Source organism: Hemicordylus capensis, chromosome 3, assembly GCF_027244095.1.
Source record: "Hemicordylus capensis ecotype Gifberg chromosome 3, rHemCap1.1.pri, whole genome shotgun sequence".
NCBI lineage: Eukaryota > Metazoa > Chordata > Lepidosauria > Squamata > Cordylidae > Hemicordylus > Hemicordylus capensis.
The window spans coordinates 165,561,771-165,583,166 of record NC_069659.1 but is presented as its reverse complement, the minus strand read 5'-3'; the positions used below and the strand labels follow the sequence as shown (position 1 = coordinate 165,583,166).

Genomic DNA, 21,396 nt, shown 5'->3' with positions numbered 1-21,396 from the left:
CAGGTCGTGCTGAGGATGGTCTTCTCAGCAGCTCCAGTCAAGTGCTTCTTTTGCCCAGTAGCAACTGGATAGGCATTTATTCTTCATGAAACAACTGGCCCATCGGTCAGCATTTTTGTTTCTTGGATATGCAGCTTTGGCAGCCTTCTCAAGGAATCACTAGTAAAGTTTAAACCAAAGGACTTCAGCAGAATATAGTAGATGCAACACTTCAGCATCACAGGGACACGTCTGAAGGAAAGCTACACAGACCTCTCCAGCACAAACATAAAATGTATCATTTTTTGGAAAACTTTTACCACTTTCCCATTACAAAGATAAACACAATTAAGAGTAAATTACAAAAACAGGTGAAACTACTGGTACTGATCTAATAATACTTGGCACACAAATTACCTTGTATTACTCACAACAACTCTGTGAGGTAAGTATTATTAGCCCCATATTGCACGTGGGCATATTGAGCCTGGCTGAGAGGAAGCAGCTTGCCACTAGTGAGTTTATGGCAGAGACAAAATTCAGACCAGGGAAGTCTTCTATATAATCTATAAAAGTAGGAATTGGAGGCCTATGCCAGGAACAGAAATGGCGGGACTCTGTGGAAAATGAATTTCTTGACTGCAACAGAAGAGGCACTGCTCCACCCAGCTCCTCCCCATTCTAAATGTGTACAAATGAGAGGGGTCACGAATCAGTCTTGCTGAAAGCCAGGTCTTCCATGGTAACCTTGCTAGCTAATACCTGCTGTTTGGTAGATGGCTGCAATTACCCAGTGGTACAATACTTCTTTGAAGCCAGGCCGCAAAGAACAGACAAAGCTAACACACTATATGGGAAACTCGTGTTCAGGGGCAATAGCTTTTGAAACCAATTCCCAGTACAACAACAACAAATCTTTGCTACCTATTCTGTCCCCAAAACTAATCATTCGAGCGCCACTCTTGGAGGAAAACAAATTAAGGTTAGATATGCTACACAACGGCCAATTCTAGGCTGGGAGCATCTAGAATGGAAAAGACCTACAGAGACTAATCAGTTATTCTCTGTTAAAGATCTGAGCTTTGCTATTACAGTTGCAGGATCACAGCTACTGCATACTATCGATCAGCCCTACCATCTGTTCACTTCGAAAAAGAACTCACACTCCTTATCGCGTATATAAAAGCAGCTCAAGGTTTAGAGCCGAAAAGACTTCTCCGGTGCACAAAATGGATGTGCCCGTGCCTCAGCTCAGTAAACCGCCAGGATGAAGCTCAAGTTTAACAAATTTCACTAAGAACAATTCTAAAAATCGTCACAGCGTGGAGCACAGCTTCACAGACAGGAAAGCTTATCAGCAGTGTTCCAGGAGCATCTTTATCAAAGGGGCAGAGCAGGGGAAGAAAGAGTCCAACGATTGCTGGAAGAGATAGGAACAATCCAAGCAGTGAAAGCCAACAGCCGACACATTAATGATGCTCCTTCCCACAGTTATGTCACTGTGCTAAAGAAACTGGGTCTTCTTGGTTGCCTGTTGCAACTCAGCAATAATCTACCTAAACAAGATTCCCTCACAAGCAAGTCAGGGCTTCTTTTTCATAAGTGGCCTTTTCCCAACAGGCACATAATCTCTGTGCAGTGGGGGGGGGGGCGCCAAGCATACCATCTGCTGGAAAGCACAGCATAGTTGTGGTTTATTCCCTTTTGCCACTAAGTACACATCATGAACGCTTTTCTACCCCCTGCCAAGTGTGGTGACTACCTCTGCACTGCACACGTGTTATGTATGAAGCCTCAGTTTGTCAGGGTTGGACTCAAACAGGTTGGCCTTCCGTGCCTTGCTGTAGGCCCAAGCAGATGTGATGGTGACAGACGCGCCTTCCTCTTCATGGCAGTACACAAGAAGCCCAATCCTTCCTCTCCCACACCTTCCATTCCCTCAGTCCACTGCTCCAGATTTTTTCCTTCTTGTCATACTCCCTTCTGGTATTGGAGCTGCAAATTAATAAGAGTATCTGAAACAACTGACTGTAGGAAGGTAAAATGAGGGGGAAAGTTACTCATAAAGGCAAAGCATCCCTCTAACTCCGGCTTTGTATCTAAACGGAGTAGACATGTGCAGGATGGTCCTAAAACAACCTAGGGCTGAAGATAACACAGTGGACTTCCCTACACAAGCCTATATCACACTTTGAGCTCCAAGAAGCAAGAGAGATCTGGAGGCCTGAGTAAATCCTGCACTCAGTTTACACAAGACCATTCATCGCTGTACTGGTCATTTTCTATCTGCTTTTAGCATCCAAATCTGAAAATAGTCTAGCAAGCTAACTTCAAAACTATGTATGCACTTCTTTCTTTTAAAGACTCTCAGAAAACACTAGCATTGGCACAGAATGTACAGATCACGCCACAGTCCTAACTATGGTTACTTGTGGGCAAGAGTACCATTAATTTCAATGGGGCTTATGACTTTAAAGCAGATCTGTGTACATAGCCCTTTACAGAATTAGAGAACAAACCAAAAAAAAGGTCCCTGCCTCAAGGAGCTCACAATCCAAAGGAGAAAAGGAGAGCCAACGATAATGGGATGGATATGCCTCAAAAGTATACATGCATAGACTTCGTTTCAGTCAGGACTGAGAGGCACAAGACTGCAGGCTTCGTTTTATAACTGCTCACTAACGGTTAAAAAGGATCGATAGAACATACAGCATGTCATTCCCAGGCGACAGTACAGAACTGAAACAAAGACAGTTGCTTGCTGCTTAGTTTTAAACAGGTTTGCTATCGGCACAAGTGATAGTACACAAAGGCCAAAAATACAGGAGGTTTTTGTTGGTGAACAGGAGTCCTGTAGAGTCCAGTGGTCTCTCTCACTGGAAGGAGAGAAAACATTGAGTACAGTAGCACAACAAAAGCCAAATGTCACCAGGTGCAATTCAGGGGGCTTTGGATACAAACCTATGGCAGCATGAAAGTGAGACAAAGCATCTGCTAGCTGTCCAGCTGCCAATAGCTTCTTTCCCATTTCAAGTTCTTTTTCTACTTCTGCATTTATTCCACATTCTGCTCCTGAAGGAAGTGGGGGGGGGGGAGGAATAAATCAGATGAATGCTCTGTTAATATTACAGCACATGCCTTACATTTAGAAGCTTCCACATCTTGACCTAAAAGTATCTCCGGTAGTAGGGCTGGGTAGGACTGCCCAGAACCTTAGGGAGCTGCTGCTAGTCAAAGCAGACAATACTGGGCCAGATGGACCAATGGTCTGACTCAGGATAAAGAAGCACATGAGCTCTTCTAGCACAATGCTTCCCAAGAGAATCCAGTTGCAAGTCAGCAAGGCCAGGTTCAAACACGGGTTTCATCACTTGATGACTGTGATAGCTAGTGATAACTTCCATGTGGGGAATGGGCCATCATCACCTCATAGAACTGATACCATCATGTTTTTCAGCTGAACCACTTCACCAATTGAACTGCCAGTTGTCAAATATACAGTTATCAAGCATAGGAAAATCAGATGATAAACACTCATGTGTGAATTCAACTCATAGGAACATAGGAAGCTGCCATATACTGAGTCAGACCATTGGTCCATCTACCTCAGTATTGGCTACACAGACTGGCAGCGGCTTCTCCAAAGTTGCAGGCAGGAGTCTCTCTCAGCCCTATTTTGGAACCTTCTGCATGCAAGCAGGCAGATGCCTCAGTCTCCAGAATAAGGGGATAAAATACAAAGAAAATTATGTGCATATTATAATTATATTAAACCATTGTATAATTTCTCTCTCCTCAGTTTTGCAGAACATATAGTTCTGCAAAACTGGAAACCAAGGGCTTCCCTAAATATTGACAACTGGGTATGTGACCTTTAAAAATTGACTGCTCATGGTGGGGGGATCTATTGCTGTAGAGCAGAAAGAAGACAAATCTTTAACAATCTGGCATAACTTCATGGAATCATGTGTACAGTAAATCAGTTTAAAATTGTCCCCAGTGTGGACACACACCACTCTCTTGCTTGCCTTCCTGTCTTGTACATATTTGTGATTCATTTAGTTTCTTGAGCATACAAGCAGAATAGCAAATGGGGAGGGGAGAAAAAGAGAATATAATTATAAAACTTTTGAAAAACTTCAATAAACTGTTTATTAAAAAAGAGCAGCACATTTAAGTTCAATCCCTCAGTTCATAATATAGCCTCAGGAGCCACAAGAGGCAGAAAATTCATTTGGGATGCAGCCCTCAAGCACATACTGTGATTTCAGTGGGGCTATCAATGCTAACAAATGTACCTCACTGTACTTTCTAGCAAGTTACATTTTTTAAAAGAAGGACTAGGAGCACCCAGGGCAGGGTGCTCGCTCTCGCTCACTCTCTCTTGGTCTTGCCCTGATTTCCAAATCAAAGTTGCCATTTTCAAGTACAATAATTTTTCCCTCTAAATGTTCAACAGACTCACTGAGCTCTGACAGCCAATGTGATGATTTTCTTCCCCATTTCACGCATCATCACGGACAATAAAAACTCTGGAGGCCAAATTACATTATATCTGTGCAATCTCTTCTTACCTTATGCATGCCCTCAAAAAATATGAAGTGCAGTTATCTGGGTGTTATTAAGAGAAAAACTAAAAGCAAAGTTACACAAGTGCCTATAAAGGCGATACAAGACTATTATATGAGATGAGAGAGCTATAAAAAATTCAACTTTATCTTGCAAAACCAGAGTCAGTATTTATACAGCCAGAAATTATATTTTAAGTGTACGCATGTGTACCTCAGCGACAAAGTACAAAATGTCAAAACTGGAGTTTTACACATACACTTGCTAAATGTAGGGTTTATGCATTTATTAAACTGATTATGCATTTATGCAATCAGTTTATGCATTTAGGATAACTACATATTGCAGCACCGTTTATACTGTATCACTTTAGATTAATGTAGGGGAATTACTAGGTGCACACACTCTGAGCGTATGCATGTTTTTCAGAAAAGCTTCCTCTGAGCTTAGAAAGCTATCCCAATAATGTTGTAGCTTAGTCCTCTCCTGGATGTGCTAGTATTCTACATGCAGGGAATTATGTGCAAGAATGTTCAAACATACACCTTTCCCACCTGCACTCTGAAACAATACAGTTCCAACAGGACCAGGGCACATGATTACTCCAGATATTTATTTATTAGATTTTTATACCACCTCACCCAAATGGCTCTAGATGGTTCACAAATATAAAAACAACCCAAGACAGCCACTTTCTTGAGGTCTATGTCTGATCAGTGCCTGGCTGGCTGGGAAACCCATAGGCACAGCCTTCAGTTCCGCCATGGGGGAAAAGCAGGATATTAAAATGTACCCCATTCTAGACTCTGCTTGCTTGCCCTCGTTTCACTACAGGGGAGACAACATACCAGAACTACTGCGTTCCCAAAATACTAGCATCTAGCACCCTTTCTCATCTCGTGCCCACGAACGGCAACTCACATTTCCAGACCTCTGTGAAGAGAAAGCACCTTTTAAACCACCACCAGCGCCCCAAACGAAAAGCCTTTGCCCACTGCCTGAACCTTCTCCCAAACTGGCATTACTTCCTTTTTCCTGGCAGAACTGCTGCTGCTGCCTCCTCTCCTCCCAGTGATCTCCTACTTCTCTGACAGCAAATGGCAGGGCTTATCCCCACCTCACTCCCTCCTGCCCAGCAGCGCTTCCTTCTCACCCTCGTACTGGAGATCCCACAGCACCAACAGCAAGGGCAGCGCAGAACCTAGCTTGCTGACACAGGCTCGAGGAGACACCATGACCACAGCTCTGCCCCCACGTGCACCCGTCCTCCCGACCCACTAAATAGTTTAACTCGCAACTCTAAAACTCTCAACATTCTAAACTAGGTTCCCTGGGGTGGATCGTGGGAGCCGCTGATTGGCTGCGCCGCAACCCCGTCCCACCCCTTGCTAGGGAAACGTGGAGAGCAGGAGAGGTCACTGTCACAAGTCCCCGCCCTCTTCTTCTGGATAATGCGCATTAAGGATAACTGAAGCTGAGCTCACGAAATGGTGTTCTCACTTTTTCAATAAAAGTGCTTGTCAAATTAGCCGCTCCGTACAACGCGATGAATGGAGCTTCGTTTCGCCCCGTGCGGGGGAGGGTAAGACTCATCAGAATTTATTTTTTAACTCCTCCATTAAATATTTGATGGTACGTTTAACTACAGCAAACGTAAGCTTTTGATTTAGGCAGAGCTGGCGTCAGCATTTAAACACTTAAAAAATATGAGCTAATATGCAGGCTGTTATTACCATGGTTTCAGGAAGTGTTCTTAAAGACAAACGCCCCAATTCAAGAAACGATCGCACAAATCCTCTTGAAATCAATTGAACGAGTTAGTCATGACTCGGTCATTTGTAACTTGTTAATCACAAGATTTACATTAATTTCATGGAGATGTACACAATGCAGTTCTGTGCGTGTGTTTACTGGGAAGTACGTAACACTGGTTTCCATAAGGCTTGCTCCCATAGAAGCATGCACATGCACAACGCAAGCAAGAACCAAGATGAATGCACAAACATCGTGCAAAATGAAACTAACTTCCTCAAAAGTGTGTTTTGATTTAAGATGACAGTTCTTCAAAATAGAAGTCTTGTTCCATTTTTCTCAGTTCCTGGATAAACAGAGCATGGCTGTCACAAAGTAAGAAAGATTGACAATTTATGTCAGACTACGAAAAAACAACAATTATATGGGGTGGGTGGGTTGGAGCCCATTTATTCAATTCTAAATGACTCATCATAATTTAAATAATACAGAAAGTTTTCTACTGTGATTTTTTTCTAATGAATAATAACTATGTAACAAAATGCTGAGAAACTAATGATAGGAATATCATGTGAATTGACCTGAATTGAGTTCATTTGTATTTAGATATAAACTTGTATTTCTATGGTTTGTTTATTTATTTATCAGATTTATACCCCGCCCAAACTTATGTCTCTGGGCAGCCAACAACAATTAAAACACATATAAAAGTTAAAACAGTTTGACATATAACACATATAAAGTTAAAACAATACAATAATTAAAAAACCATAAAATTAAACAAACAGTATTTTTTATTAAAAACCCAAGAAAGCTTGGGTAAAAAAAAGGCGGGGGTTTCAAATGTTTTTTTAAAAAACAGCCAGAGATGGAGAGGATCATAACTCAGCAGAGAGCGCATTCCACAATCTTGGGGCAGCAGCCGGGAAGTCCCATCTCTGTGTGACCACCAAACGACTTGGCGGTAGCTGGAGACGGACCTCCTCAGACGACCTCAATGGGCAGTGGGGTACGTAGCGAAGAAGACACTCTCTTAAATACCCAGGGCCTAAGCCATTTAGGGCTTTATAAGTTATGACAAGCACTTTGTATTTTGCCCGGAAACCTATCGGCAGCCAGTGTAATTCCATCAGCAAAGGAGTAATGTGGTCTCTCCGAGGTGACCCAGAGACCAACCTGGCTGCCACATTCTGAACCAACTGAAGTTTCCAGACTACATACAAAGGCAGCTCCATGTAGAGCACATTACAGAAGTCAAGTCTGGAGGTTACCAACAAATGTATCACTGTTTTGAGGTCACTGATCTTGAGTAACGGGCGCAGCTGGCGTATCAGCCGAAGCTGATAGAAAGCACCCCTGGCCACTGAGGACCTGCTCCTTCTGGAGAAGTGTGACCCCATCCAGAACAGGTAGATCAAAATTGTCTCTGGAGTTCTGACCCCACACAATAAGTACCTCCGTCTTATTTGGATTCCGCTTCAGTTTATTCTCCCTCAACCAGCCCATTACTGCCTCCAGGCAGGCATTTAGGGAGGATATGCCATCTCCTGAAGAAGTTGACACGGAGAAGTAGATCTGGGTGTCATCAGTATACTGATAACACCCTGCTCCAAATCCCCTGATGATCTCTCCCAGTGGTTTCATGTAGATGTTAAAAAGCACTGGAGAGAGTATGGAGCCTTGAGGGACACCATACTTAAGCTCAGATTTTGAAGAGCAACAATCTCCAATCAACACCATCTAGAACCTGTCCGAGAGGTAGGAGCAGAACCACTGTAAAACAGTGCCTCCCACCCCCAACCCCTTCAGACGCTCCAGAAGGATACTATGGTCAATAGTATTGAAAGCCGCTGAGAGGTCCAAAAGGACCAACAGAGTCACACTTCCTCTGTCAATTCCCAATTGGAGATCATCCATCAGGCCGACCAAGGCAGTCTCCACCCGAAAACAGCCAGCCCGAAAACCAGTTTGAAATGGGTCTAGATAATCAGTTTCCTCCAAGACCGTCTGGAGCTGAGAGGCCACCACCCTCTCAGTTACCTTGCCCAGCCACGGGAGGTTGGAGACAGGCCTATAATTGCTCAACTCTGAGGGATCTAACGCAGGCTTCTCTAGAAGAGGTATAATAATTGCCTCCTTAAGACAAGGAGGCATCCTGCCCTCCCTCAGAGAAGAGTTTATGATTTCCACCAGGCCTCCTACAACAGCCTCCCTACTAGATAGAATAAGCCATGTTGGACAAGGGTCAAGAGAGTAAGTGGTAGGCCTCACTGATCCAAGCAGCTTGTCCACATCCTCAGGAGTCACAAACTGAAACCAATCCAGTTGAATCGCGTAAGAGGAGTTGTTGGACACCTCCAGTTCAGACATCAAATTAATTGTGGAGTCTCCATCTAGGTCGGCCCGAAACAGAGAGATTTTGTCTGCGAAAAATTCATTAAACACATCACAATGGGTGACTGATGCTTTCAAATTCTGGTTCAAGGGAGAGGGGGCAGATAATAACCCCCTCACCACCCTGAACAACTCCACCGGACGGGAACTTGCAGAAGAATACGGACAGAAAAGAATTGCTTCTCTGCTGCACGTATTGCCTGAGCATAGATCTTTAAATGTGCTCTATGTCGTAATCTGTCGGATTTGAGTCAAGTCTTTCTCCACTTGCGCTCCAGTTGAGCTCCACTTTCTCCACTTGTGCTCCACCTTGCCGCTTCAACCCCCGTAGCTCTTCCGTATACCAAGGGGCCAATTTTGAAGCGGGTCGGAGGGGACGCTTAGGAGCAATCGTGTCTACTGCCCTGGTGAGCAACTTGTTCCAATTTTCAACCAGGGCATCAACAGGATCGCTGGCAAAACCAACATTAAATCCTTCCAAGGCTTCTTGGAATCCTACTGGATCCAATAACCTCTTTGGCCGGACCATTCTAATAGCCCCCTCGCCCCTGAAGAGGTGGGAAGTGGTTGTAATCCCAACCTTAACCAGATGGTGGTCCATCCATGACAATGGGGAAATCACCCACAGAACACCACCCTGATCAGAGTAAAAGATCAAATCAAGTGTGTGACCTGCAGTGTGTGTCGGTCCAGAGACCACTTGGGATAGGCCCATAGTTGTCATGGCTGCTATGAACTCCTGAGCTGCCCCAGACAGATTGGTCCTAAAATGAACATTGAAGTCCCCCAGCACCAAGAGTCTGGGAGATTCCAACACAAGTTCTGCGACCAAGTCCATGAGCTCAGTAAGGGATTCCGCTGGGCAGCGGGGCAATCAGTACACCAACAGAAGTCCTAATCTATTCCTGGTCCCCAAACCTAAGTACACACATTCAATATAGTCAGATACCTTGACAGGGACCCTGGTAAGGGAAATGTCATAAACCACAGCCACTCCACCTCCCCGCCCACGTCCCCTCACCTGCTCCTCTACAGAATATCCTGGAGGGAGAAGCTGGGACCAAACTGGACCACTAGCTTCCCCCAACCAAGTCTCAGTAATACATACCAGGTCGGCCCCTTCATCCATAATCAAATCTCAGATGAGCTCTGGCTTATTTTGGACCAACCTGGCATTGCAGAGGAGCAAGGTAAGACTATGTGGGTTGTTGGCAATGCTCCCCGAGGTCAAAGAGCTGGCAGGACAGCCGGAAGGGGAGACAGCTATTAAATTTCTGACTACCCTTCCCCTGGAACGGCTGCTGACCTGCCAATGTTTCTTCTTCTATTCACCACCACCACCGAAATAGCTGCCGCACATTCAATGAAGGTGCCCCCGTCTCCCCATCTCCAGGCAGACCCAAACTCATTACCCAATCTCAGTAACAAGCTGGAACACTTACTGCTGCAATTCCTCAAACAGCCAAGCTGAATAGAGTGCAGCCCAACCCTCAGCCCTACACCGAAGGCCAGCACCAAAGGCCGGCCCCCTTTGGTGGCTGGCTTGGCGGCCACCTGCCTCAGCCCTTCCCTTAAATAGCCCCCCCCCGAGTCCTTCCTCTCACAAAGGACCCTGGGTAGAGCCACCCTTGCACCCTGGGTATTTATGTATTTGTAACTTTTATATTTTCTCCCAGGTTAAAAAAAACTGATTGTGTTTCTGAAGGTTCATTGTAGGCACATGCATGTCATGGTATTGTACAGGTACATTATCCCATTGCCCATTGCAATTTATAGTTTGATTCCTGTAGCTTAACACATGCATGCTACCATTTTGAGACAGCTGTCTAATATGAGGACAGACAAGGATGGAGATTTTGGTAAGAGCATAATGGGGATGAGGAGAATTCCCTGTGGGATTGTGAGGAGTAATTCAGTTGGTCTCTGTGCAGCCAGCTCATTTCCTAAGAGCATGTGGAACGGTTGTATTCTTTTTTTAACAGAACAAAGTGGAAAGGGAACTATAGCAGATGCTGTGGAAGACACTGGACTGGTGGCCCAACTGCAAAAACGTGCAAGTAGTTGTCTTATGAGTACACACAATGTAAAATAAGCTCTGAATACCAGTTGCAGGGGAGTAACAGCAGGAGAGAGAGCATGCCCTCAGCTCCTGCCTGTGGGCTTCCCAGCAGAACCTGGTGGGCCACTGTCACTGGCGGAGCGGGATCGCTGGCGGCCTGTGTGCGGCCACCACCGCAGCCCCGCTGACCCCGCCACCGTGTCTGACGTCAGACTGTGTGAAACAGGATGCTGGCCTAGATGGGCCTTAGGCCTGATCCAGCAGGGCTGTTCTTATGTTCTTAAGCTGAGCTGGTTCCCTGTTGAACTAATGTCATTTGACAGAGCCTTGTGTGGCTTTGTTTGCAGGGTGGAGTACCAAAGAGTCCCAGGGTTAATAGGGAGACACTGAGAACACCACTTCCAGACTTCATGGACCCACTGCTATGGAGAATATTTGCTAAGATCCCTATTCTTTAGGTAAGTGCAAATTTCCAGTGTCACTTCTCTCCCCTTATGTGGGGCTTATCCCACTGTCTTTCCATATGTGCTATGATCACTGTGCTACCTGGCCCATGCACAGCACAGCAGTACTTAAGGAGATTTTTTTTCCCCTGCCCCTAGAATTGTACTTCTGTTTGAGAAAAAGTATGTGGAACTTGAACAAAGTAAGCTATTTGCAATTTGTGTGAAGCTTCCAGAATTCTACCTCCATGATTCCCAAAGGCACCATCAAATATAGCTGCACTCTGTCATTCATTGTGATGTCCTTCTATGTAGTATGTGTTGCCATGATTATCAGTACACTTGTTTACAATTCCAGAACTTGGCAGGCACTGAGGGTTCTCATCTCTCTTCACTCCTGTAACTGACTTGGCCAGGCTAGGAAGCAATTACAGACCTGGCCACACTCCCAGGGAGAAAGTCAAGGGCAGTAGAGCTATTTGATTTTAAAAAGCTTCCTCACTGTTACTAATGTTCTGAGGTCCTTCTTCTCAACGCCTGGTTCAATACTGTGGCTTCAAACATCCCTTGCTTAGAAGAATATTGTGAAAAAATAAAGGTTGTGCCATGAAAAGGTAAGGTTTGATGTCAAAACTCTCAAGAGCAGAGCTTGTGGAGTCAGTAAGAAAAGGTTGAGGAGAGGCCCTCATGGGAGAAATCCTCCCAGAGAGCAGTAATCCCATGGATTCCAGATGTTGAGGAGAAGCAACAGTGGGTGGCTATCCTCATCATGCCTTGCTTTTGAGAGTCGCAGGGCTATCTGACTGACAGTGGACTGGACTCAATGGAGTTCAGTCAGATGGATCCAGCAAGGATGTTTTTATGCACACTCTTGGCTTGTATCAGTGCGAGCCAGGGATGACACTAAACACACTTTTCAACCTCTTTTGCCCTATTTCAACTATTTGTGCACATATGCACCGGGAAGAAGGGGAAGATCAGTGGGGCTGTTGGGGCAGAAGGAGAAAAGAAATGGTCCAGGTATGGGTTGGAGGTGGAGAAAAAAATGCTCCTCAATCAGATCAAACCAATAGTAAAATGGCTGAACACGGGCGTAACTACTATTAGGCAAGGGGAGTGGGGCAGCGGGGAGGGGGAAGGGCAAGAGGGAGTGGGGCAGGGGGAGGGCAAGAGGGAGTGGGGCAGGGGGAGGGCAAGAGGGAGTGGGGGAGGGGGGAGGGGAAGAGGGAGTGGGGGAGGGGAAGGGCAAGAGGGAGGGGAAGGGGGAAGGGCAAGAGAGAGTGGGGAAGGGGGATGGACAAGAGGGAGTGGGGCAGGGGGGAGGGGGAAGGGCAAGAGGGAGTGGTGGAGGGGCAAGAGGGAGTGGGGGAGGGGGAGAGCAAGAGGGAGTGGGGCAGGGGGGAGGGGAAAGGCAAGAGGGAGTGGGGAAGTGGGGAAGGGGGGAGGGCAAGAGTGTGGGGCAGAAGGGAGGGAGGGAGAGTGGGGCAGTACTCTCAGAAAAGGGCCCCCACTCTCGGCCAGAGGAGGCGGTGGGCCCGGCTGGGTGGAGGAGGACGCGGTGCAGCCAAGGCGGCGACGGAGCCGCGGCCTCAGCCAGAGGAGGCGGAGTTAGCTGGCCCCAAGAGGGAGTGGGGCAGGGGGGAGAGGGAAGGGCAAGAGGGAGGGGGTCAGGGAGAGGGGGAAGGGTGTGGGGGAGGGGGAAGGGCAAGAGGGAGTGGGGCAGCGTGGAGGGCAAGAGGGAGTGGGGCAGGGGGAGGGCAAGAGGGAGTGGGGCAGGGGGAGGGCAAGAGGGAGTGGGGGAGGGGAAGAGGGAGTGGGGGAGGGGAAGGGCAAGAGGGAGGGGAAGGGGGAAGGGCAAGAGAGAGTGGGGAAGGGGGATGGACAAGAGGGAGTGGGGCAGGGGGGAGGGGGAAGGGCAAGAGGGAGTGGTGGAGGGGCAAGAGGGAGTAGGGGAGGGGGAGAGCAAGAGGGAGTGGGGCAGGGGGGAGGGGAAAGGCAAGAGGGAGTGGGGAAGTGGGGAAGGGGGGAGGGCAAGAGTGTGGGGCAGAAGGGAGGGAGGGAGAGTGGGGCAGTACTCTCAGAAAAGGGCCCCCACTCTCGGCCAGAGGAGGCGGTGGGCCCGGCTGGGTGGAGGAGGACGCGGTGCAGCCAAGGCGGCGACGGAGCCGCGGCCTCAGCCAGAGGAGGCGGAGTTAGCTGGCCCCAAGAGGGAGTGGGGCAGGGGGGAGAGGGAAGGGCAAGAGGGAGGGGGTCAGGGAGAGGGGGAAGGGTGTGGGGGAGGGGGAAGGGCAAGAGGGAGTGGGGCAGGGGAGGGGGAAGGGCAAGAGGGAGTGGGGTGGGGAGGGCAGGAGGGACTGGAGCAGGACGCTGAGAGGGAGGGGAGGATGAGAGAGAGGGGTGGGAGGGGGAGGAAGGGCAAGAGAGTGGGGTGGGAGGGAGGGGAAGAGAGGCAAGAGGAGTGTGGGGCAGAAGGGAGGGAGGGAGAGTGGGGCAGGAGAGAGAAGGGAACAGCCAGCCCCAAAGAGCGAGCCGCAATAGCGATCTACCAGCACCCGTTAATTTAACGGGCTTAAATTCACTAGTATTTATAATATTGCTATAATTGTTATGAATTATAACTAGGGAAGCAACAACAAATGCTTTTAAAATACACTGCCTTTTTTCTTCTTGCAACAATCTCATCTTATTGCCTTTGAATCTTGCCACCCCCACTCCCAATGAAGTCTGTTTACCCACTCCTCATAAGATGTTTGGCCATTGTTTGTCATTATGTGCACAGACATAAGACTTGCACATTTCCCCTCCCTCATGATATCCAGGTTTGATGTCCTGTCTTGATGACTAACTACTGTTAGTCACAGGGCCTGATTCAGATGTAACATGGGACCACAGTTAAGTCTGGTTCCGTGCAACATCTCCAAAGCTCAAGATCACACACTCTACTTTTTCATGCCTGTGTGAGCATCTGCTTTTAAATTGAGTTACAAGAAACCAAAGTCGGTTCTGACATTTGAACCAACTGATCACGGTTTATTTTAACCTGCTTAATTGCAATCTGTAACTAATTTCAAACATTGGGTACAAATAGCAGTTTAGTTCGAGGAAGTAGGTTAGAATAGACCAAGATTGGTCAGTTTAGACACCGTGACTCATCTTGGTTTATTGTAAGTAAAGGAAAGTGGTGTCATTGAGTTGGTGTCCTCTCCTGGCAACCACAGAGCCATGTGGTTTTCTTTAGTAGAAAACAGGAGGAGTTTATCATTGCCATCTCCCATGCAGTATGAGATGATGCCTTTCAGCATCTTCCTATATCGCTGCTGCCTGATATAGGTGATTCCCATAGTCTGGGGAACATAACAGCAGGGATTCGAACCAGCAACCTCTTGATCCCTAGGCAAGTTACTTCCTGCTGCCCCATTAGGTGGCTGGTTATTGTAACCTTAATCAAAACAGATGCTCTCATGACTATGGGAGTGGGGGATCATGCCATGCTTCTGTGACATCACTTGGAAACAGGCATAACTGTGTTTTCTGTCTTCAGAAAACTGGTTTGTTATAAATTGTGAATGGAAGTTTACCATTCCTGTTGGAGATGCAGCTCCTGCATGGCATTGACTCTTAGCATCAGCAACCCAATTTTTGTCACTGGGGCATTAGGGGTAGAGACAGCCAGTGAGGCTGACCACGCTTTCTCAACTCCTCCTTTGTTAGACGGATAGTCTCAGGTTTCATTCTCTCACCTGGACGTTTCTCACCCAAGGCTTGTAGCTCGCATCTGCTCTGGAGTGGAGGGTGTGCGTCCACATATTGGCCAGATTTACCCTGAAGTCCCAGCGAGCTACCAGGGAGCACTTCACACATGATTTGGGTTTTTCATCGTGCGTTAGAGTGTAGCCCGATTTATATCCAGGGTAAAAAAAATCTATGTTTTGTGTCAGTTTTGAGGGGTCAGCTTCGAACTCGCAGTAAACTCACGGTACAGCCTGCTGTGTGAAAAATGCCCAGGATACTTCCTTCTTCTCCCTTCTCTTCTTCTTGTATGTAGCTAGCAAAGAGGTGTGGAAGGTCTTAATCTATCTCCCTGATGGATTTCCTAAATAAACTACTTTATTTGGAACTTTAACTCCATGTCTCCAGACAATATTAATTATCAGTGCTCCCTTACTTGTGCACTTCCACTGTAGCTGGGGCAGATAAAGAAATCTCCCCTTCTGAGCTCTCTGACAATTCCTCTCTTCTCATACAAAGGAGGAGGGAAGGGGAGGGAGGAATATGCAACCCTTATGTGTCTGCTCAAGCACATAATGACAAAGCATGTCCAAACTGGGCATCAGTCTCATTGAAAAAGATTTCCTAACCCATTATTGCAATTAGACTGTGGCTAACTAAATCTGAAATGGCTGGAATTCAAGTTTCTTTCACTACACTCCAAGCAATCTGCTCTTACCAGGTCATCCCTGAAAATCTTCTTTTCACATAGCTCTTAAGAAACTTTTGCTGAGGCTTCTTGACTCAGACAGAGGAAATTAATAGTTTGGAAAAGCACAAACTGCTGGCAGTAAAGTCTGTACATTTCACTAGCCTGCTAGGTGTTGACTTCCACCACCATCACCCCTGCTCTTACCCTTCTGTTTTGTAGCTGTTTCCTTCATACACATAAGGAAATCTTAAGTAGATGTAACTGAAGATTTGGTACAGGTTGTTATCAGTATGCTGATGACACCCAAATCTATTTCTCCGTGTCAACATCTGTGGGAGATGGCACGACCTCCCTAAATGCCTGCCTGGAGACAGTAATGGGCTGAACAAGGGATAACAAACTGGGGCTGAATCCAGATAAGATGGAGGTATTTATTGTGCACGGCCGGAACTCGGGAAACAATTTTGATTTGCCTGTTCTAGCAGGGAAATTATTTTGATCTGCCTGTCATACTTCCCCGGAAGAAACAAGTGTGTAATCTGGGAGTGCTTCTGGATCTAAACCTCTCCCTGGTGTCCCAGGTTGAAGCGGTGGCCAGAGGTGCTTTTCATCAGTTTTGGTTGATACACCAACTGCATCCCTTTCTTGAGATAAATGACCTCAGAATAGTGGTACACATGCTGGTAACCTCAAGACTACTGCAATGCGCTCTGTGTGGGGCTGCCTTTGTACGTAGTCCAGAAACTGCTGTTGGTACAGAATGCAGCAGCCAGGTTGGTCTCTGAGTCATCTCGGAGAGACCACATTACTATTGTGTTGAAAGAGCTACACTGGCTGCCGATAAGTTTCCGGGCAAAATACAAGGTGCAGTTTATAACCTATAAAGCCCTAAATGGCCTAGACTCAGAGTATTTAAGAGAAGGTCCTCTTCACCATGATCTCCACCGCCCATCAAGATCATCCGGAGAGGTTTGTCTACAGCTGCTCAGGGATGGGCCTTCTCCATTGCTGCCCCAAGGCTTTGGAATGCGCTCCTTGTTGAAATAAGAGCCTGCCCATCTCTGACATCTTTTAAAAGGTTAGTGAAAATACGTCTGTTCACCCAGGCTTTTAATTAGATTTACAATTGTAATAGTTAACACTTTTAACATGTTTTAAATTTTAGGTTGTTTTAATGTTTTAATTTTGTTTTAATGGTATTTTTATTGTAAACCGCCCAGAGTAGTGAGTTTTGGGCGAAATAGAAATTTGTTAAATAAACAAATAATAAAGGTTTATTCAGCAACAACTCAATTTTCTCCTTCTCATCTCCCTCCCCTTTTCTCTTGATTCCTCTCCCACACACTCTACAGAATTTCCCTTGAGACAAATAACCAAACAAACTGCAAAAGATTTCTGAATAGAACACAACACCTTCCTCCTTGATGTTGGCACATATTCAGAATTTTCCTCTCAAGTTCATTCCTTCAGAAAAGATGGCTTTAATATTCACAGAGGGCCACCTTGCCTTCATTCTCCAGGTTCCTTGTACCTTGCAAGTGCATGGGCCTTCCTGACTCAGACCTTGGGCTTTATGAAGTGCCCCAAGGCCCCTGTGGAGATAGGTATGATTTATACATACACCAATAGGTATGTATTGATACAACGGAACCAAAGAAGAGGGTTAATGAAGCAGATAGGAGGACTGAGAGGGGGGCACAGAGAGAGTGCACTAAATGAGGGAATACTTTAGTTCAGCAGCAGGGAGAACAAACTGGAGGACACAGTTTGTGTCCCGGAATATTTAACAGAATCAACTCATTTTGACTGTTACTTTACTATTAACAATTACCACTTAAAACAAGGTAAAGACAGTGTACCTCCGTAAGTTCCACCTCACGAGCCTCATTGTCACATAGTAGGGTTGGAAGTCTGAATTATGACCACCACCAAACAAAACGCTGGAAGGCATCAGAAAGATGAAATTACCTCGCCATCACTGAGAGCTCTCTCCATTACTCTGCAGCACAGTACAGCGCATGCTTTGATAACTGTGGTCTTAATGCCAAACTCCGAAGCAAGCAAATTTAGGAACCAGGTTCTCTGGCATTATTTGTTTTGTAGATGTTTGCCTGGCCTTTTAAGACAAAACTCTTCCCAAGGCAGCTACCAAGATTTAAAAGCACAATAAAAAGAACAACAATACTAATACAACCACAATAAAAAACAGAACACAGTTATCATCATAACACATTAAGAGTCAGCAGAGATTAAAATCCTTCATCAAAAGCCTTGTAGAATAAGCAAGTCTTCAGCTATGTTGGAGCAGTATGAGTGTCTCCCACTCCCAGTGTCCAAATTTTCTTTCCTGTTCACAAATATGTGGTAGGGAATAGGGTTGCTGCCCCATAACTTAAGTGGTGCTGCAGGGAAATGCTTGACTAACAAGCAGAAGGTTGCCAGTTCAAATCCCCGCTGGTACTATATTGGGCAGCAGCAATATAGGAAGATGCAGAAAGGCATCATCTCATACTGTGAGGGAGGAGGCAATGGCAAACCCCTCCTGTATTCTACTAAAGAAAACCACAGGGCTCTGTGGGCACCAGGAGTAGAAATCGACTTGAGAGCACACTTTACCTTTACCCATGACACAAACATGGAGCAAAGAAGAGGCAAACCAGGTAAGTGGGTTGAGTTTCCTGTAACCTTTCACTCTCCAGAAAGCCCTCCTTTCAAGCCAAACATGTTCATTTTAAAACATTCAGCATAACCCTTGCTACTGAGGGAAAGCCAGTTTGGCTCATAGGAGGGAGTTCAAGCACTAGCAGACCTGGCCCAAGCCTTAATCGTACTTAGTGCCATAGTAAAGCACCACCCCTTCATCCCAAATGGCATGCACAGTGTGCCACGTACCACTCTCCCCACCCATACCATACTGGTAGAGAAGGGACTCTTTCCTCTTCCACTTCCACCCCTGCCATCTTAGCTCAGCACTACTCCTCCATGTTTCCTTCTGACCCCATTCCCTGCCTTTTCAAGAACTAGTTTGCCTGAGGAGGAAGCAGAGCAGCGCCAGGAGGTGCTGCTGACGTCACCTCCATATATAAGAGGGGCTCTGGGGTGGAAAGGTGTGGTGAAGTGGCCAGCGGATGCAGTGGGCTTAGGGTACCCCTTGCCAGTCCAACACCTGAGGCAGCCATCTCACCACCCGTCATTCGTGACCCAGCCCTGAGCACCAGATATAGGGCTCATTGGGTGGCCTTGAGCAAGTTATGCTCAGTCATCTTCCCTATCTGTATAAAGAGCTATAGAAAAGTGAGTACTTGAAGCATATAGTGTATGTAGTGCTATGGGCTTTCTAATGTTTATCTTGTCTAAAAACCCAGACCTACAGGGTTAAATTGAAAGAAAGAAAAGAAAAGAAAAAAGAACAAGATGGAGATATCTCTTCAGGCATTTTTAATGTGTCCAATATACTGCACTTGGGTAAAACAAAACACCAAAATATCTGTAAAATATTACTACCAGCAACCTCCACTGGAGGTCACAAAAAGTTCCTAAGAAATAATCATGTATCACAGACATATGTGCAGTGGTGTACAAAGGATTGCTGTGTTGGCTGAATGCCACATTATTCTGTGTGATGCGGCATTTATGGGATATTGCAACATTTTTGCCAGTATTCTGTTTGCATAAAACAGAGCTTTCTGGCTTTTCTTCTCAGGAGTCCATATACTAACGTCATTTCCTAACAGAGTTTTGTAGTTCCAACTACTATGTCTCTTTCTCAGTAATGTTAACTGATGTGCCGCTTGAAAAATTCTGCAATGCAAACATAAAGGCTAGTAATACCACTTCCCACTAGCTCTTCACCTTGCATAAACCATTGTTATTCGTTCATCCAGAGAAAGAATAAAGACATAGGACGAGGTCTCACGATTCGTGAGACCCGGTTTGGGGCGGTGAGCAGGAAGAGCAGGCTAAGCCCGCTCTCCCCACTCACAAGTGGGGAGGGAGCCCTGGGCAGCCAGATCGGCCACCCACATGATTGCTGGCTCCGTGATGGAGCTGGCAGGGGCTGGGGAGCTCGGGGGCTGCGTGGCCCCCGGAAGCCCCAGTATGCCCTGTGCAAGCGCACAGGGCATACTGGGGAGACCCCCGGAGCCGGGAGGTGGCTTTCGCCTCCCCTCCAGGGGTCTACTCACGGGTAGCCGCGGCGTAGAGCTGCACTGCGGCTACTCACGACCAGATAGCCCGGTTTTGCCCCAATGTGTGAACCACCGGGCTCGGCTGCAAGTCTGGTGGTTCCTAGGCGGGTAACCCGCCAAAGTACCCCTTCCTTTAGCCCAGGTTTGCGGAGCGAGTGCTCCGCAAAACCGGGCTATCTGGTCTTGAGTAGCCGTGGCGCGGCTATGCAGCATGGCTACTCGCGAGTAGACCCCTGGAGGGAAGACGAAAAGCCACCTCCCGGCTCCAGCGGTCTCCCCAGTATGCCCATACTGGGGTTTCCAGGGTCCACATGGCCCCCAAGCTCCCCAGTCCCCGCTGGCTCCATCACGGAGCCGGAAATTGTGTGGGTGGCCAATTCGGCCACCCAGGGCTCCCTCCCCTCTCGAGAGCGAGCTTAGCCCGCTCTTCCCATTCACCGCCCCAAACCGTGTCTCACGGATTGTGAGACTCGGTCCTTCAAGTTATACCATCAGTACTAAAGCTGGCATTAAGGTTGTGCAAGGCTGATCCTAACCTGTCTCCTGTGTTATGGATTAGATTCAAAACAAAATAGGCATTTACTATATTCCATATACACCAGGTTGTGCTTCCACAAGTAATTTTGAAATGTATTCAGAATTAGAAAGGAGGTACTTTATTCTTATTTAAGGGTAGATAAGTCTCTTTCTCCAAAATCTTTGGAAACTAAATCAAGACCACCAAACACTACTTTTGACTGCAATCTTGCACACAATTACACCCACATAATTGACATTAATAACAAGAAAGCATGCATTAGTGCACACACAACTACTGCAACTCGCTTTACATGGAACTGAAAAGTATTTGGAAACTTCAGCAAGTACAAAATGTACCTGTCAGGGATCTCCCTAGGACCACGATGTGGGAGCATATTACTCCTACCCTGAAAGAGCTGCACCAGCTGCTGTGTGTTTCCGGATCCAGTTCAAGAAGGTGAAGCATTCCCAGATGGGGCTTTTAGTTTGCATCTCCACTGGAATGGAAAGTGTGCATTCACATATCAGCCAGATTTACCCCAAAGTCTGTGCTGATACCGTAAAACCGGGATTATTAGCCTGGTGTGCTTAGCCAATTGAACTCACCAGTTGGAGACCATTTTCAATGCTTTATTTGACTCTGCAGAGCAAAAGCAGACCATGGGAATAGATTCCAGAGTAGGGCAGCAGCAAAAGAATGGCTGCCAGTGGGGTTTATACTAGATTGATACAACTTTAGCACCATCAGCAATAATGATGTACATGGGGCTTGTTCCTGGATCTGCTTAACCAATCAGTCAGACACAAGGATTGAGAATTATTAATTGAGGCTTTATTGCTCTGCAGACAGCAATAGGTAATCAGTAGGCTCATGCTCTCAAACCGATTACAGTTTGGTTACAGGTGCACCTTAAATTTATACTAACATGGTGCTGACACCCTAGACACAGTATGGTGGTCCAAGTATCTAGTACGCATGCGAATGACTGATTCATTGTTCATCCGGTGATTACTCCTTATTTGGTTAGATCCTGTTTTCTAGCAGTGGGAACCTTAGCTGTGTTAGCAAGTTTC

The 21,396-nt window shown here is 46.5% G+C and overlaps 1 protein-coding gene across 7 annotated transcripts in view; it reads right to left on the bottom strand.

Annotated features, from left to right (window-relative positions):
* Positions 1 to 20,819, bottom strand: part of DNAJC3 (DnaJ heat shock protein family (Hsp40) member C3) — a 59,614-nt gene extending 38,795 nt beyond the window's left edge. Inside the window, exons 1-2 of one of the 7 annotated variants that reach the window (XM_053310143.1) lie at positions 20,680 to 20,819; positions 2,941 to 3,051 (exon numbers count right to left, since the gene is read on the bottom strand). In XM_053310143.1, coding sequence (XP_053166118.1) covers positions 2,941 to 3,051; positions 20,680 to 20,788 — 220 coding nt within the window. In that variant the 5' untranslated portion in view covers positions 20,789 to 20,819. Of the gene's footprint in view, positions 1 to 2,940; positions 3,052 to 5,396; positions 5,659 to 5,701; positions 5,900 to 6,048; positions 6,170 to 20,679 lie in introns of those variants that run through there. The other 6 variants (XM_053310148.1, XM_053310145.1, XM_053310144.1 and 3 more) reach the window with 6 other exon arrangements.
* Positions 20,820 to 21,396: the final 577 nt, after the last annotated feature.